General features: G+C 41.9%; 1 protein-coding gene across 1 annotated transcript in view; it reads left to right on the top strand.

The window, feature by feature from the left end:
* Nucleotides 1–905: 905 nt before the first annotated feature.
* Nucleotides 906–13,882, top strand: part of sh3gl2a (SH3 domain containing GRB2 like 2a, endophilin A1) — a 74,986-nt gene continuing 62,009 nt past the window's right edge. Inside the window, exon 1 of the mRNA XM_083765759.1 lies at nt 906–1,073. Within this exon, the coding sequence (XP_083621885.1) occupies nt 1,029–1,073 (45 nt within the window). The 5' untranslated portion in view covers nt 906–1,028. The remainder of the gene's footprint in view (nt 1,074–13,882) is intronic.

The following is a 13,882-nucleotide window of genomic DNA, read 5'->3' as shown; positions in this document are numbered from 1 at the left end:
ATGTAGGCTATAGGCTACTCTACTTTATTTTAAAACATTTTCCAATATATATATATATATATATATATAATTTTTTTTACATTTTGGGGAAAATAGACAATTTAATGCCAATTTGCCCACTCTTCCGTGGTGCCCACCTATCCTGTTACCATCTGTTAACTTAAGCCCCGTTCAGATTAAAAAAAAGCTGTTCATTCCCAGCTTCAAAACGCAAAAGCTGCTCTGCATAGAGATAACATGGGACCACGAAGCTAAAGCAGAAGCTAGCTTCTTTGGTGTGAATGAAGCTTTACACTGCATGAATCAAATGTCTGTGTAATCAAAATTGTTTTGCGTCAATTGCGTGGGTAAGGGTAATCAAAGTGCGTGGGCACTGCCACTGGGTAGCCTAGCCTCCTTCAGTTACTGAGTATGCTGCCTAGGAATAGCCACCGCTCGGTGTGAAAAAGGGCTACTGTTTGGCGCTGTCCACGGTGCTGAATATCCGTATGCTATGCTATGCAGCTATGTCCTGTCAGTAGCTAGTCCTGCTCCAGAGCGTTAGAGAACTGGACCATGGTCAGTAGCCTACGTATTTCTGCGACTGACTGTGCTTTTAATGTTTCATTTAATTGCCTCAAAGAGAGAAATAGTCACTCATATATTGTCATGTTATCCGCCACTACTTTTATGAACAACATTATCGGAGCCTAAATTCATTTAAATCATTTTAAGGATGTCGTGACAATTATCATCGGTATCTCTGCGAGGACTCGCCGCCGGCGGCCTCTTTAAAAGGGGCCTGGTCACGACCGAACCTACGTCACGGGGACGCTGTGTACGTACGTACGCTCAGTCCGTCCGATCACGGCTTTACCTCACACACGTACCGCTCACAGGAGATTCCTTCTGGTTACGAACAGACAGACACACACAGGGGCTTGCCTTGCTCTATCAACCCGCCACCATTAGGACCGAGTCATCCCTCACCGAACAGTCCTCCACCAGCATCCGTTCACGTTACAACCATTGATCCAAAGAATATAACCATGTCCGTAGCGGGATTCAAGAAGCAATTCCACAAAGCCTCACAGGTAAGGAGAATTTAGAAACACTAGCCTGCCAGTATTGCAAAACTGGCCGTTGTTGGAGAGTGCGGTAATGACTTCATACGTGGATCATTTGCATAAACTATGTCGCAAGCCTGCGGTGGTGCGCACTGGTAACGTGGGAACAGTGTGCTCTCTATTGCCTGCTGTTGTGCACCAATGAGCTCCATGGGTGAAATAGAGTTGCTTGAAATTGTTTTGGCACAGCGAGTCTATTTATGTCTGTCTATGGCTTACCGATGCTGATGTGTTTCTGAGCAGAAAACTGGATAGGCCTACTCGTTGTTATGCGCTGACACATGAAAATGCAATAGGCTATAATGTCTGGTGATGGTTTTGAGGTGTCGTGCATAAAGCTCCCCTACCCTTCAGATGACATTCGCCGTGCACACGGCATTCGCAGGCAGCACCGTTTAATTGCGACTATATTGGAACTCTCTTTAGAATCACGAGATGTTACATAATGCAGTTCCGAGCAAATCCTTCTTTAACCTACCGTAGCGGATGACCTCGCCGCCCTTTGAATGCTCGACACGCGCATCTTTCACGGTCTACTCGGACTGCTAGAACTATGTGTTATTGGCCTCGATCTGAGCTGGATGCGAATCATCAGTCTTTCTGAAATGCTATGCAGGGGTAATCAATTCAAGGTGACTGAGATTGATTATGTTGTTATGCTACATTATCAGGAGAAATGTTCTGCAGGGCTGCACATGCTGTTTCTTTTTTTAATGTGCATTCATGCTCTCTATATACCTACTTATTGTCAATGTTCAGATTAAGAAGGAGGTCCTCTTTATTAGCCATATAGGCCTATAGGGATTCATTACTATAGTGTGTGGTGTCAAAAACGTTAACTGTAGGCCTATATTTGACACTTTTTATTCATTTAAGTAGATATAAATCGTTAATTTCAGTTGCTAATAGATTATAGAGTAGGAAGACATCCCCCTGTTTTTTGATCCTTCAGTAAAATAATGAGCTTCTGCCTGCTCTCTAATAGGCTTAATAATACATCTCTTTTGTTTGTATTGTGTTCTAGTTCTCAACCTGTGGGCCATGAGGATATTGCAAAATATCACTTATTTTTTTGTTTTGTTGTGATAATCCTCCCTACTATAGAGTGTGCTGACCATATAAGGAGTTCCTCCCTGTCCCCAGTTAACCCCTGGGGGTCAAAAAACCTTAGGTTTCATTTTTGACTCTCTATCCTGATTGGACGAAAGGCTGGGTCCCACAGCCAAAAACGAAACCTAAGGTTTTTTGAGTGAAATCACTGAATATACCTTTAATACAAAATAATATATAATATTCTTTCTTCAAAACCTTGAAAAATGAGTTAATTTCATACTGATGAATGAACTTGATCCAAGCAGGAACACGATTTATTGATCATTAAAATAAACATGCACTGACTACTTAACAGGCAGCTGTGTTAAGTGGTCAGATGGGTGGGCCACAAATGCCTCCAGTTAGCCCTGATCCAGAAAAGGTTAAGAACCACTGCTGTAATGCACTTAGTCAGGCATGTAGAACGGTTAAAATGCTAGATCTCAAGGGCTTTATGTGGCTTTGATTTGTATTCTGTGTTGTGGTGGGGGGTCGGTTCATTTCGGACAGAGACTGTGTGTGGCATGCTCAAACAGACAAGTTAGCTCAGACCAGCAGAAGGCCTCTAGCTGGGCTGACTCAAAGTGCATCAGTTAATTTGGACCATAATCTTTGACAACCAGCCTCTGCTGCTTGGTTTTTGACTTTCTCTTTTGCTCACATTAGTGTACGTTTTCATTTGTCTCTGCCTCTCTCTCTGTCTGTCTCTCTCTCTCTCCTTCTCGCTCCCTTTCTCACATTACCTTTCCATTTCCTTCTCTCTCTCTCTCTCTCTCTCTCTGTCTCTAGCAGTCACTCATTATTTATCTAAAGAGCCCTGCCTGTAAATGGCGTGTGCCTGTGTGCATCTCTGTCCATTTCCAGGAGAGTTCAGTGTGACAGAGGAGGATGCAGGGAGTGAATCACCACACTAATAATAGCCAGGAGTCGACTGGATGTCAACTACTGCACCGGGGTCAAACATGGGTGGCATGTAATTTAATTCAGCTCCATGGCGTTTATGAATGAACCAAGAAAGTCAGATGGCCAATATAGTCTCACCTTATTTCTGGGTTCATTTGTACACTCACGTCACACGTTGTGGCCTATATTAGTGCATGTCGGGTGCACGCCTGCACGGGATGGTTTACATGGGTTGATGTATCTATTTTCAACTACCTGAGGGCGATGAGTCGGTACAGACTGGGCGCAGTGGGAAGCTTTATCTCCCATCACTTGTAAACAGCCACATGACTAAAAACTTACCATACCTACAGTATCCTACTAACCTGATCATTGGGTGTGAAATCAGTTAAACACTAAGTTAAACTTACAGGGATCTATCTGGTTACATGCTGTAAGTCACCTGGTGATCCTATATTTAACCATAAAACCTACAAATAAGTGACTGGATTTCTTTGGATAAATTAAGAAAAAATCACACCCAGTGTGAAGTGAGTGGTGCCTTGATGATGACAAAATGGTGATGATGTATAGACCCACGTGACGTCACAGGGGGCGGAATAATAAGAAATAGACACACAAACTCATATGAGTTTGACACTCCAACATATGTTGGAGTGGCTGTGACATAGGTGTTCAGGCCGCCCAAACTTATAATATGAATACAATGCCTGGACTCATTTTATTCATTTTTTATTTTTTCAATTTACTTTTTATTGAATTTTAATCAGACAAACATGAAAACGAAACGACTGACAATTGACAATACAGACAATACAAAACAAGACAATATACATACAATACACACAAGGGGGAAAAACTGCCTCTCTTCTCTATTGATGATCATAAATACAAGTACCTCAAACAGGTGTATCTGCTTCTACAGGTTAAACAAATTAATTTAAACAAAATCAGGTCTCATTGTCGAGATATGAGCAATCCATCTAAACCAGTTATCTGTGAAGACTTCAACCTGGCCTCTAAAGCTGAATGTTAATTTTATTCATTTTTAACACAAATATTATATTAAGTAATGAAAATCACACCTGTGTGAAGTGAGGGGCATACGTCATCTGATGGCAGTGGCCCATGGGTAGAGTGGCCGGATGGTAACCGCAAGGTTGCCAGTTCGAACCCGGGCTCCTCCAGAGTTAGTGTCGAAGTGTCCTTGAGCAAGACACTGAACCCCTAATTGCACCTGATGTGCTGGTTGGTGCCTTGCATTGTTTCCGCCGCCATCGGTGTATGAATGTGTGTGTGAATGGGTGAATTGATGCACAAACTATGTAAAGCGCCTTGGATAAAGGCGCTATATAAATGCAACATTTTACCTTTTACCATTTATCTCATTCTGGCCAGTCACCATTTGCGTCCTCACCTTCGTCATCAATGTTTGTGTTACGCAAATGTTTGTGTTTACACAAGCACCCAAAATTGTCCATTCATTGTCGATGGCATTTCATGTTTGTGTTGGAGAACTTGGGACAAAAATTGGGTTACATACACCAAAAGCTGCACATAGGAGGCCCTAAAAAAGGGGGGTTATGGGACTTTTGAATGGGAAAATGTCTATGACCCATTAGGCATGGCTTTGACGTTATATACCTGCCTCAGAGATGGCCTGTCTCTGTAGGCCTCTCTCCATCCATAATTACCATCTGCTCTCTTGGCTCACAGCACCATCCTCTGCTCTCTATAATAGAGTCTATATGCCCTCCTCTCCTCTCCTGTCCTGTCCTGTCCCCTATAGGCTAGTGCTCTATCTACCTATTTTCACTGAATGTTGGCCTAATTGCTTCAGTTTACAATTCGGGCATTTTGCAGAATCATTCCCAGAGAACCATACAAAGTTCTTCAGTAACTACCTCAACCTGCTGCTGTGAGAGTTTGGCGTCTTGTGTGTGACAGATATCGCTATCTCCATTTCCCTGCTGTGTGACAGCCAGCTCGATATCACCTCTCCAGTCTGGGCTTCATGAAGCAGAACGCTGTCATGAAAGGACCATAGCTAAGAGAGCAGAGAGTTTTAGAGGAAGATTTGACATTTTAATTGCAGCACTGACGTTTCGTGCAAGGTCCCCTTCTTCATCAAATATCCAGCAGCCAGTTCCATGAGTCATCTTATTTTCTATGAGGCATACACACACACACACACACACACACACACACACACACACACACACACACACACACACACACACACACACACACACACACACACACACACACACACACTTAAATATTCACATATTCAATTCAATTCAATTCAAATTTCAATCTTGTCTCACTGACACACTCACCTGCACATTAGCTAACTATCTCACCTTCTCTCACAGACACCCACATGCTCAATTACCTAGTCATTTAGAACACATGCACATGTCTTGAATTGTCTGATGTGTCCATGTACCAATACACAACATTCATCGCAACATTCATCGCAGCCATACTTCTACTATAATGTAGACCTGCAGTATATGCACTCTTCTGTCTGGCCCCTGTACTGTACAGTCCATCCATCACTGTTACTGTATGTTTTTCCCTTTGCATTCACATTCTCACTTTCTTTCTTGTAGGCCTACACAGTACACACTATACAGTCCATCACTGGGCAGTTTGCAGAAAACACATCTCAAGGACATTGGACCCTCAATAACGGGTGTCATAAGCTAAAGCAGGGAGAAGGCACAGGGCATGAAGGGTAAAACCCAGCAGCTCCACCGGAAATTGCTTTTTCAACCAACCAACCAATCCGTTGCACGTGACCATGAAGTCATTATTCTGCATATATGTCCAGTCATAAATCACAGTTATAAATATAATGATCCATTTTCTGATAAGGCCATTGGCCTTGACTGTGGCATTTTCTCTCCAGTAATTTCTTAACAGCAGATCGTATAACAGATATTTTTTCCTCAGATGCAGTGGCTTGTGTCTGGTATTTGTTTAGAGGTGAACGCTGTTATGAAATCTGTCCACTCCACTTTGCCCTAAGCAGGAGCTATGATGAGTCAAATGAGCCTCACTGGAACAGATGGAGAGATGTACAAATAGTTCTCAACACACTGCAGCAGAAGAGACATAGCAGGCGTGTGTGTGTGTGTGTGTGTGTGTGTGTGTGTGTGTGTGTGTGTGTGTGTGTGTGTGTGTGTGTGTGTGTGTGTGTGTGTGTGTGTGTGTGTGTGTGTGTGTGTGTGTGCGTGTGCGTGTGCGTGTGTGTGTGACGAAGCTTTCTATATTCACTAAAAGCTGAATATGGGAGGGTCTAGCGGCCCTCAAAAATAACGAGATCGGGTAAGATGCAAATCTTTGTTGGGTTACAGTTCTACAGTTGGGTTGCTGGTAAATATCAGGGAAACGATAGCCGATATCTGTTCAAGTTGGCTGTAATGGTTTGCTAACTGTACAGATATCACACATAGATCCTTTTGTCAATGTCAATTACTGTATAGTAGCTGTATATCGGTATTGGAGGATATTTGACTCATTGACTGCCATTGGCATATCTGTAAATATGTTGACTTTCACCGATGACAGTACAGCCAATGTTGATCCATGTTGTGATGGATCAATGTTGCCCTGGCTATGTTGGTGTCAATGGTGTGTTGGATATGTTTCCATCTGCAGGAATTCAGGAACGGTTATGTTTTATAATGAAGATATCCTGGCACAAAAGGGGGAATGAATAACAATAAAAAACTAAATAAAACATATTGATGTCACTGAATATTAAAATCACAGTGTCACTTCACACTGATAAGAGGAAATCGCCTGGTTTTCATGGCGCTTAGACTACACATCTCTTCCTCAGGCGTAACTACTTGGGTGTGTTTTCCAGCTATCCTGTTAGATAAGAAAAAGCTGGAACAGCTTCAATACAAGTGCATCATCTGATGAACGATGCAATGATAGTGGAGCGTTCAGTGGCTCAGGGGAAGAAGGGCCGGGTGGAAACTGCGAGGTTCCCAGTTCGAACCCGGCCTCTCCCAGAGTTAGTGTTGAAGTCATGTCCTTGAGCAAGACTCTGAACCCTTAATTGCTCCCTATGATTGGCAGGTTGGTGTGATGTTGCATGGTTTCCTCCACCATCTGTGTATGAATGTGAGTGTGAATGCGGATGAATGTAATGCACAATCTATGTAAAGCGCCTTGGATAAAGGTGCTATATAAATGCACCATTTATAGTACTGTAGCACTTGTTAAATACAGTATGTAATTATTATTGAAGTTTTTGATGCAGTCCTGCTTCAATTTAGGCATTTAGCAGATTCAGCCACGAGTGACCAAAAAGTGCACAGAGTAAAATGCCTGACAAATGATGTGATAGAGTGCAAAGAAAACAATTAAGTGCTACACTAGAATACCAGTTCAAATAACCTAACATCTGTCAGCATTTGTGGACAAGAAAGCGGTTTGTATATCAAAATAACATGCATAAAATGCGTAAACAATTAACCAATAATAGGCAACAAGAACTCACAGGGGAAGAGGAGTGCGGTATGAGGTAGAGTAACTAACTATGAAGGGGCTGAAAAAGGGTTTTTGAGTCTGCAGTCATAACTGGGGCGTCATTACAGAGTCTTGGCTAGGGCGACTGGGTCTCTAGGTCTAGGGTGTTGTGTCGATTAGCTTAAAAATCATTATAATGATACTGTACATGGCTGTTCATTATAGCTTATGAAGATTTGTTTAATTGTCTGCTGAGTCAAATGATTATTTCTCACCCGTCTGCCTTCAAGTACCTATTAGAGTACCCATTTAATCGTCTACAGCCAAGTGGCTAAAGCACGCACACATGCACGCACGCACGCACGCACGCACGCACGCACACACACACGCACACACACACACACACATGCAAGCACACCAGAGGCCTTAAATCAATTATGAAACAGCAATTGAGTAAAAAACATAAAAAAACATAGCAAGGCACCCAAGGCAAAGTTCAACATTGTTGACATTGCCGTACTAACCAGGATCCTGGTGATTCATGACCATAAAACAACTGATTCTGTAAAAAAATAAAATAATAATAATAATATTTGACAAGAATATTGTATTACTATAATAGTTACTATAATAAATATCCTTTGTTTTGCACTTTACAATTATTCTTATTCACTTCACAATTATTCCCTATAAAAGAGGGAGAGAGAGAGAAGGGGAGAGACATGCAGCAACGGTCATCATGAACGTGACTCAACGCGCTGCATACGTCATATGTGACATGCGCCGCCCTGGACCACTAGGCCAGCGGGCGCCCCGCAATTCTTATAATTTAATAATAATATGTTATTACTATAAAATATCTTATGTTTTGAACTTTACAATTATTTTTTTCTCACAGAATCAAATGTTTTATGGCCATGAATCACCAGGATCATGGATGGCTTAAAATAATTGATATAAATAGTAGGAAAAATGAATGGGGTCTGGAACGATGGAACCCGAAAATGCCACTGCTATGCCCTATTGGGAATGGCAATTGGCCTGGGAATCTCAATACTGTAAATCTCTCTTACCAGTATTATATTTATATGCTATCCAGTGCTCGGGGCAGCAGATATTAGGTGGAGGGAGGCTTTAGTACAGTAATGTCAACGGTTACACACCGGCATTCTGAAGGCCGATATTCCACCGCATTACTAACACTGTCCCTAACCCTAACCCTAACCGCACATGCGTGCGGGTGTACGTGCATGCGTGCGATTAATTGTTCGCATATTTTATGCATGTTATTTTGATAGACATAGCTTGTCCACAAATGTTGACAGATGTTATGTTTTATTTTACCTGGTATTCTAGTTAATACCTGGTATTCTAGTTAATACCTGGTATTCTAGTTAATACCTGGTATTCTAGTTAATACTAGTTAATTGTTTTCTTTGTACTTTGACCATTGACCATTTACCCTGTCATTTGTTGATTGCATGGGCTTCATGCATGTCATGTGTGCATTGCCGAATGCAATCCATGCATGTGAAAACTCCTGTGAAATTTCCTGACAAGCAGGTGATTTCCTCTTATCAGTGTGCTGTGTGAACTGTGCTGTTTGGGATATTGTTGTGAGATTCATGAATGACAAAAAGCTGGGCTCAATGTGAGTTAACACATGGGTGCGTTCGGATATAAGCGCACTGAACGCGCTGTGCAATACATACTAATATGTCCGCTCCTGGTGCGCATAACTGAATGCACCCAATATGAAAGCAACACAATCAACTGGCTGCAAGTGCAGAGAAACACATTCCAACACACATTGCAGTAGGCCTACATGTGTCAGTTCCAGTCTAGTGTATTTGTGATGGCACGGCAATGGGCTATAATAAACCGAACGACAACACTGTGTGTCAATGATAGCTGCTGGACACGCACGCACACACACACACGCACGCACATTCAGTCGTGCACGTTTAGCTGTTATCTTTTATACAGAGGTCAATGGATTCAATCATTCAGAATAATGTACCAGCGCCAACAAAAATCTTGCTTATCGTGAATGGCTGAAATGTCGAGTATAAAAACATTGACAGTTTGTGAGTAGTGATAATGCTGTATTGTTTTTTGAGGTGTGAGATAATAAACAGAATCTTCATATTCTCATAACCCCCCCCCCTCTCTCTATATATATATAATTTCTCTCTCTCTCTCTCTCTGTCTGTATATACCGGTAGCTCATTTCACAAGCTAATTCCTAACCTCTAGGCTGCTGTGTGTGATGTACATATAGGCTACTGTACATACATGTGTCCAAACATTTCCTGTGTTCATTAGGAATAGAATACTGTGTGTGTGTGTGTGTGTGTGTGTGTGTGTGTGTGTGTGTGTGTGTGTGTGTGTGTGTTAAGGCTGTCCCCAAACATTCAAGGTTCGAATATTCGCTCGTTAGGGTTGGCACTCGAATCTTAATTAATGGGTTTGAACCATTTTTTATTTTTTTATATAAAATATATATATATATATTTTTTTCATTAACTCAAAAATATATCTCGGCGAGAATTCGATATGCATATTGCATAATAAGAGTACTATGTTCATGTTGTGTTTACAATAATTTGAAAGTCCTGCATGACAGCAGGAGACAGACAAACACAGTGGACTGCACGAATCACGCACGTACACAGTCAATGATGATAATAGAGCGTCGCAGTCCCTCCCCCTTTCAGAACGTCAATTGGCCCAGGAAATGAATCGCAATGCATTTTGCCCATAGGCTTTTCTTAAAGTATTTATTTAAAGACTGTTACGCCGCGGACAAAGCCAACTCGGATCGTGACAAATCATGACAATGAACACTATGTTTTGGGCCGATCAAATAATTTATAAGAAGAAAAACAAAACAAATAGTGTTGTCTCCTGCCTTTATTTTCTTCTTTCTAATGATTTGATCGGTCCAAAATATTGTGTTCATTGTCATGATTTGTCACGACCCGAGTTGGCTTTGTCCGCGGCTTAACCATCTTTAAGTAAATACTTTAAGAAAAGCCTATGGGCAAAATGCATTGCGATTCATTTCCTGGGCCACTCGACTGCGATGCTCTATTGATGACGAGTCTAGGTGAGGAGGGGGGAGGGGTTATTAATGAGGGAATTATTTGAACTTAGAAGATGCTAGCAAGCATGGCGGCAGCAACAAGTGGGAAGAAATCTCCAGTATGGAAGTACAGTAGTACTACATATTGATTGAGGATAAAACAAAGGCTGTGTGTCAAATATGTGACAAGAACATGGCATACTGCGGTGGCTTCTCATTTAACAAATGTAAGTATAGCCTATATGTGGCTGGCCTATACTGGTATCGCCTTGTGTGCAATGTGCAGAGGCCACCTTGTGCGGTTGGCCTCAAATATGGTAAATGGAGCAAATGATATAGGCTTATTAGGCTAATAATAATAATATCACGTGTGTGTGTGTGTGTGTGTGTGTGTGTGTGTGTGTGTGTGTGTGTGTGTGTGTGTGTGTGTGTGTGTGTGTGTGTGTGTGTGTGTGTGTGTTGCATACATGTGTGCGAGTGCTTGCCTGTATGTGTTATTAATTCAAAGCACAAAGTGTGAGCCTAGGGGGAACAGCACAGGGGCCCCTGTATGTGGCTGACGCCTGCAGGGCTTTAGGGCAGCAGATTGTGTGAGGGTGACTCATCCAGCCATGGCTTGATGCCTGTTAGTCCTACTGCAGTGCAGAGCATAACAGATCCAGTTGGCAGATAAGAGAGAGAGGGAGAGAGAGATGGAGGTGTGGGTGAAAGAGAAGCAAAAGGAGAGACAGATGGGGTAGAAAGTGGAGGAAGGAGAGAAGCAGAGAGAGAGAGAGAGAGAGAGAGAGAGAGAATCGGGCACAAAGAGAGACATGGATAAATGAGCAAGCAGCGTAAAGGAACAAAATGGACTATATTTTTGTTTGAAAACGCACAACTATTACTCTGTTTGCAATGTACCACCCGCAGATTTGACCCCTGACAGAAGGACATTTTTAAACCCTGTTTTGTGGTGAAAAAGAATGAGAAGACCGTGGAGGGAAGAGCAGACAGAAACGCACTAGTCATCACTGGAGAGATAGTCAATACTAACCCTACAGTAGATGAATGGACAGACAGGTCCATGGATACTAACTCTACAGTAGATGACACAGACCATGAATACACAGTCCAGTCCTGTTGAACGCTAGCATTCCTATTCTGGGGGGGGGGGGACTTGTGGAGCTTATAGATCTGATATTTTCTGTGAAGAGATTTTCTGTAGAGCGAGAAAATGCCAATAGTACATTGTATTGATTTGCAGTGTAAACACTGTTCCCTTTATAATGGAAGTGAAGGTGAACAGTGGCAGTTCACTCACTTATCACCTGGAGGGAGAAGCAGAGCATTTTAAGGTGGATTTATCACCGATTTAGTTTGAATAAAAAATAGGAAAAAAAAATCCTGTGGATCAACATGGGAATGGCATGGTGGACTGCTTCTGGCCAGCCAAGGTTTGAGCCTGTACCAAGCTATTGTATACTTTTGACTTTTTCACTGGTTTTACATTTTTATTTCTTTTGATTTCATCTTACAATAAATAAACGAAATCGGCGCACGTATCGCAGATGACCCGAGGGACATTTATATGCACAACGTCGTATTTCCATATGCACATTATATTGGGCATATGGAACATATATAGCATAAGTTGACCAGAAGCACAGATACAACCGATATGCCCATGTATGAGCATGACAATATACAGGGTATGGGCATATACTATGGGACACAGACAGACGTGTACAGCGGTTTCTCTGTCTCTGACAAAGCCCCTTGACACTATATGACTCAGACATATTGGTCGGATCGGTGGTGCGACGTGTGATGGCTGCATATCAGCCCAAACTCTAGATGTGAGGGCTGAACCTCTAGTACTGTAGGCTATATGGGCATGAAAGGGACGCAGGCAAACGGACAGATACAGAGATCTCCATATTTGGGCACGAATGGGACACAGACAGCTGCTTTAATGATCCAGTTATTACTTGCGCAAGCAGAGCGTGAAAGTAATGTTATCAGTCAGGTGCTACGATGATTATGTTCCTTAGCAGCATATGATATGACGTCATATGCTGGCACGAAGCAGACCGTGCAGGTATGTTTTCCGTCATGCTACGAAGCGTATGTCCCATGACGTGATGAAGGTTTACGATGGTGACGTAATGATGATATGTTTCAGTGTCGGGTGGATTAAAGGAACATACGAACCAAACCACCAGAGTAACCACATTATACCACTAAGAAATTACATATATATATACATACATATAAATAATAATAATAAAACTTTATTTGTATAGCACCTTTCATGACATCAAATGCAGCTCAAAGTGCTTTACAGAACAATGGAGAATAAAATAAAAGCAAAGCATAAAAGAAAAGCAAGGCAACGACATTAAAAAACAAGCAGTAATGCAATACAGTGAGGACATGAATAACCAAAAATATAAGATCACTTAAAGGCAATGTTGTAGAAGTGGGTCTTGAGCTGAGCTTTAAAAATGTCTACAGAGGCTGCCTGACGAAGGTACAGAGGGAGCTTGTTCCATGCCGATGGCCCGTAGAAGCAAAAAGCTGCTTCCCCGTATTTTTTAGTTGCCATTTTTTTAGGCAAAGCGAGCAGGCCAGCAGTGGAAGACCTTAGCGGGCGGTTTGGGACATATTTAGGCAAGCAGTCATGTAGGTAGGAAGGTGCGAGACCATTGAGGGCTTTATAGACAAGTAAGAGAATTTTAAAATCAATCCTAAAAACAACCGGAAGCCAGTGCAGTGATGCCAAAACTGGAGTAATATGTTCTCTCATCTTAGTTCTAGTTAAAACTCTGGCTGCTGCATTTTGGACAAGTTGTAATCTGTCAGTTGTTTTCTTAGGCAGTCCTGAAAAAAGTGCATTGCAGTAATCAAGCCGAGAGAAAACAAAGGCATGGATTAGCGTTTTTGCATCGTCCAAGGACACATAGGCTCTGATTCGTGCAATATTTCTAAGGTGAAAAAAGGCAATCTTGGTAACATGATTAATGTGTGAATTAAAATTCAATTCGGAATCAATAATAACCCCCAGGTTCTTTACTGTACTGTTACTGTCTACAGTCAGGTTGCCAAGTCTGCTTAATATTGATTCTTTCTGCTCACTAGAGCCGATTATGAGAACTTCTGTCTTGTCCTCATTTAGCTTGAGAAAGTTCTCACTCATCCAACATTTGATGCTAGACAGACAGGTAAGCAG

This window comes from Protomyctophum parallelum (assembly GCF_964188405.1).
Source record: "Protomyctophum parallelum genome assembly, chromosome: 5".
NCBI classification, from domain to species: domain Eukaryota; kingdom Metazoa; phylum Chordata; class Actinopteri; order Myctophiformes; family Myctophidae; genus Protomyctophum; species Protomyctophum parallelum.
This window is presented reverse-complemented; position numbering and strand designations above follow the sequence as displayed.